The sequence below is a fragment of the Manihot esculenta genome, chromosome 5, assembly GCF_001659605.2.
Source record: "Manihot esculenta cultivar AM560-2 chromosome 5, M.esculenta_v8, whole genome shotgun sequence".
Lineage (NCBI taxonomy): Eukaryota > Viridiplantae > Streptophyta > Magnoliopsida > Malpighiales > Euphorbiaceae > Manihot > Manihot esculenta.
The window spans coordinates 24,872,914-24,878,545 of NC_035165.2; the positions used below are offsets into that span (position 1 = coordinate 24,872,914).

At 36.3% G+C, this 5,632-nt stretch overlaps 1 protein-coding gene across 1 annotated transcript; it reads right to left on the reverse strand.

Moving 5' to 3' along the window:
- Nucleotides 1-3,198: 3,198 nt before the first annotated feature.
- Nucleotides 3,199-4,004, reverse strand: LOC110614557 (chaperone protein dnaJ 11, chloroplastic). Its single transcript, XM_021756118.2, has one exon. It carries the CDS (start codon nt 3,944-3,946, stop codon nt 3,431-3,433), a length of 516 nt encoding a protein of 171 aa, XP_021611810.1. The 5' UTR covers nt 3,947-4,004; the 3' UTR covers nt 3,199-3,430.
- Between the last annotated feature and the right edge of the window lie 1,628 nt (nt 4,005-5,632).

Genomic DNA, 5,632 nt, shown 5'->3' on the forward strand with positions numbered 1-5,632 from the left:
CAGCACCTTGATAATTCCAAGAAAAAACTAACATAAGATAAAAAATAAGAAAAAGTAGAGACATCACCTTAAATCCCTTAATCCCTCATGTAAGGATCTAGAGGTTCCTCCTCCTCAAAATCTTCATTTGAGCAATCCTCGTCCTCCTCAGAAAACAATAACTCAATATCATCCTTACCCCTAGAGGTAGATTTATCAACTAGGCAATCAATATATAGAGACTCAGCCCCTCCTTCTCGCCACTGAAGCATCCCCTCCGAAGGTCTACTTAGGGACTCAACAAACATAAACAGCCGAACTATGAGCCCCTAACTCCCCCTTGTGAAACATCCAACATAGAATTATCTACTTGAGACTTCCCAAACGCTATTCCCCTTTTCTCCATACAAACCATCGTATTATAAAGTGTGTTCAAAGAGGTCTTAGCAGGTCTATCCAATCCTTATTTTGCTCCAAAAAGCTCAAGCTATTACCACCAATTGTAGCCCCTTCTAATGGATTCTTATTTTCTTTATTTGGCCCAAATCCCATATCTTTGAAAGTGTCAGCCTCCTTATTCCCCAAACCCTCTTCAAATCAGCCTTAGGAATCCGAGACACGTCAGTATGGAACTTATATATATCCTCTAGAGCCCCTAGGGTCCTTTCCATAAACCTTTATAGGGACACTCTGTGTGAGATTTCCATGCGCACTATCATTCTCTCTACCCTTGATAGACTCTTAAACTCGCTAACACACTAAAATATGACACACTCAAACCTGACTTATTCTCCATGACACCCCTCCCTCCTCTTCCCTCATGCGTCACCACCATCCACGACCTAAAAGACTCCTCTTGAGACGTACTCTTTAAAAAATCTACCTTTATTCTAGTCCCTTTACCATAAACCATTCCCAACTTATTAGCACACACCACATCCCTATGCCCAACCATACCACAGTGAAAACAAACTTTTGGAATAAACTCATATTCAACAATTGCAACTCACCATTAAGCATAAACTTTGAAACTAGAGGCACGTTAAGATTGATTGAAACAATTAATCTTGCAAACTTATCCCTTTCCATATCACTAGTATTATAATCAATATGAATCACCTTCCCCAAAACACCCCTAATATATTGAAGAAATCTCTTGTCATATAAATGAAATGGCAAACCTGGCAATCTCACCCATAGTACTATGCTATCAATCACATTCTTCAAACTCTTAAAATCCACAGACCATGGTTGTACCACCAAATAACTCCCAAACATGGTCCATGGTCTATCTAAGAGAGCACTATGATAGTCTAAAATAGAAGAAAATTTTACCAAAAATGAAACCATTCCCAACATACAACACCTTCACCTCACCCCTATTCCACATACTACACACTCTACTACTAAGAGCTTTATAACCCACCTTTTTGCCAAACATGCTAACAATGACAACCAAATCAAGCTGCTTGGCTAAAACTTTCTGTAAACATGAAAAAACAGTAACAATCGGTATAGCTCCCGATCGATCGATCAAGACATCCCCCTCAGATATCTCAATCTCCTTGGGATTTATCACATCCATCATACTCGCATCCTTCTCCACCACTCCCTTAAGAACACTATCTCGAAAAGAAGCTTTCAGAACCTCTTAAGATCTTCCTGAATACTCCCACCATCCTTGTGCTTAGCTTTCTTGGTCACTCTGTCAGAATCTTTCAAAAAGGGTTCACACTCTTGAGAGAACAAACGAGAGGAATCCATTACCCCTATTCTATAGCTTTTAAAGTCATTATTTTGTGCCAATCATTTGTAGCACACTTTTAGTTCTTTTCGTTTTATACTTTTTCTTGAGTCTAGTTGGATGGGGTGGCTTTGTTGTTGCTTTCTTGGGCTAGTTGAGCATTTGCTTCACTATTGATAGAGTAGGCACTGACATAAATGCATATCCTACCGTGTGAGTCGGTATGATGAGATCGGTTGGAACTGTCGCATGCAATGCTGCAAAGTTTAGGTTGGTTGGTTCGACTAGGGTTGGGGGTTTCTACATTGGACTTTTGTATTTTAATTTGAACCTGATATGTAATTTGGACTTTTGTCTGAATTGATGTGTCCAATTGGACTGTTTTAATGCAACACTATTTGCATGTAGTTTAGATTTTTGTCTCAGTTAATGTGTTCGATTGGACTATTTTAATGCAAGATTATTTTCATGGTGTAAAAAAAAAAAAGAAATCAATTTTAAAGCATTTTCTCAAACACCTTTTTTAGCATGAATAAATCACTTGGTTTTTAATACATGTAGTTAATTGAGAACCATGAAAGAGAAAGGCCCAGTTATCCAACTTGCCTCTCAGTAAACCCAAGAAGAGCCCAGCCAACCCATTAAACTGCATTGAATATTCATCAATTATCAATTTGAGTGTTAGTCTAAGCCTGGCAGTTTTTAGTTACTTGTAGTCTGCAATTCTTAATTACCTTGTTGGTATATTAGCCATTTGTTGGTATGTCAATTCTTAATTAACTTGCAAGCTTCGTGTTTCTCAAACAACATCTTCCACAAGAATGAGCAGAAAGGATCAATTCCAGTTCCAGTTACAAGCTGCAACAAAAACATCGAACAAAATCATGCTACTGACCAAATCAGTATCAGGGGAAAAAGAAAGTATTGGTTAGTCCAAACACGTTGCTGATTGTTGAGCTGGATTTTCAAGACCTACCATGATGATTGTGGCATTTGAACCTTTTGGCATGAGCACTTGTTTTCCTACAGGGCCTGATTTTAAATTGAACTTCAGCCCCAGGTTTCGAGTCACCTGAAAAGAAACAGAACAGTGCAGTCAAATGACCAAATCTTTCCTCTAATAAATTCTACCCAAAACCAAGAGAATAAGTTTTACACTCAACCTGAGAAACTTCGGGGACACCGCCCAGGAATCCGGGCCTGTTGTGTTCATAAACGAATTGTTCCCTTTTTTTTATCGAAGAAATTGTTCCATTCAGTAAGTAGCAAATCATGTTATATTAAGAAATGAAAATAATCATGATACTTTATTTTGAAATTCCTCAATCCTAATTAATAATGGCATTAAACCCAAAAACAAAATTGTAATTTTCCATCTCAGACCACACAGCTTCTCATCTTCTCACTTCATAATCCTCCAAAGGACATTTAGCATTATTGGTGTGTACAGGCTTTGAGATTGTGTTGAAACAACATTTTCTGGGAAAATAATAGTTGCTTTAAATTGATCGACGGGCTGAAAAAATGACGCCTGTTTTCATGTTACAGATGGAATCATATCCTAGCTATATACAATACTCAAACGGATATGAGTTTTCCCTGGCTATTAATTCTACTATCCTAATCTAATCAATTGAAAATTAGATCCATCAGTCCCATAATTCACTATCAATTATAACCAAACAGACCATTTATTGGCTTTTTCTCCTACCAGCACTGATCGGTTTCCCATCTCTGCCTTGTATACCCGGAAAACCCAGAAACTGAAGAACTCGACATTTTGGTTGCAGCCGCTGACGTCACAAACGGAGAACTCATCTGCCGCCTTCGCCAGAATAGCGAGCGGTCATAATCGGCTCTTTTCTCCGGATCTGACAGAGTTTCATAAGCTTCGTGTATTTTTATGAATTCGTACGTCGTCTCCTCCTTTTGACTGGTAGTTGCAACATCAGGATGCAAAACTCTTGCTAGTCTCCGATAAGCAGCCTTGATCTCTTGACAAGTGGCGCCCATCTGAATCCCGAGCACTTCGTAAAGTGATCCCGGCGATGCAATGTCAGACACTGTTGTTCTCTCGGCAGTCGTGGCGCAAGCGGCGGAGACACGGAGTGGACGGAAGCTGACTCTAGATGGCGGCGAACGGAGACGATCGACAGGCAATCGCGAGCCGTTGAAGTGAGCGGATGAATAGCTCAGAGATTGAAGAGAAGAAATGGAAGCCATGATCAAAGCAAAACGCTAGATTTGTCGCTTGTGTAGTTGTGTGTGAGTTAAGAATGTTCGACGGGTTGGGTAGAATATGAGCGGCATTTTATAGGAAACTCTCTGTGGGCTTAATTTAACCATGGTTAGTAGCATTTAGGAAACTGTGGGCCTATGTTAACCATGGTTAGATAGGTTTGGTTACCGTCAACGGGCTTATCCATTGGGGTACTCGGATCTGTCACATGCTGACTCAGCGAACCGACGGTGCGGAAGCGAATCTCTATGCCTCAATCTGACAGCTGGGCAATAACTGACAATTAATTAAAGATGATGAAGATGGAATCTTTTGGAACTGTTCTATCAGCAGTCACTTGTGCTACGTGTCCATGTAGTGTAAGAGTAAAAAATTAAGTTAAAAATTTTATATAAATTCAAGTCTGTCCTTTTAAAAAATTTCGGGGACAACTAGCGGGAACCCATACTTTAATAAGGATATTCACGGGTTTTAGGTCCCGACAAGAGCAAAAGAACTATGTTATATCGGAATTACTTTTTATTCTCTTAGTTTGATTTAATTTTTTATTAAGAAATTGAATTTTATAGTATTTTTATTGAGACAATACAGAGTAGGCCTACACGAGTTAAACCGAAGCCCAACTGAATGCTGATATGACAAACTTGTCAGTTTTTTTTAAGTTTTTTAAATGTCGAATCGAATTAAAAATTTTAGCTTGATAAGTTTAATTTTACACTCTATTTAAAAAAAAAAAAAAAAGAAAATGGTATATGGAACATGTTGTGTAGTGCCTAATCCCAAAGTAGATATATTTTTAAGTTGAAAGCTAACCTAAAATTAAATGTAGGCTAAAATTACCATTAAAATTATCAAAAATATTATGACACTTTAAATTTTAAAAATATTCAGTAACATATATACAGTTTGTATCACAATCTTTAAAAAGAATTTGACATTCATATAGATTTTTTGCTTAATTGTTATATTTTTATTAATTATTAATTAAAATGGGTTGAGAGAAAAGTTAATATTTTTTTCTAAATAAAACATTCTTAAAGCAATATGAAAAGGGTGCCATCTGTTTTTCAGTCGGATCATGATCAAATTGGATCTTGATTGACAATGGAAGCTTAAAGAGATCAAAGGAGCTGTAAAGTCATAATAATTTTGCATCACCCATGAAGTAAGCATTTTTAGTGGAAAAGAAAGAAAAGGAAAAAGAGATGCCAGGTGGACTAATAGCTAAGCTTCAATTTTGGAAATCAAAATGCATTGAAATTGAGTAATTAAAATTTATTGTTTTAAATTGATGTTCTGATATCCGTAGAAGCTAGGATTGAGGTACGTGTAAGTCTGAATAATTTATTATTGTTTTTTTTTAATTATATGTAATTATCACCATGGTACAATATTAAATACTATTATTATATAAAATTATATCTACTGCCGTATCATTTTTTGTATCATTAAATATTTATTTAATTCTATGATTCGAATATATAAAAATTTATTTTTAATTGATTCATCAATTTAATTGAGTTAAATCTCTTTTCCTTAAATTTGAATTCTACTCTGTCCAACCATTTAAACGTAATTTAAACTGTATATTGAAAAATAAATATGCGTATTGAATTTTAATAAATTATAATATGATCTTCCACCGTAAGTTGAATTAGAGTTGAATATAA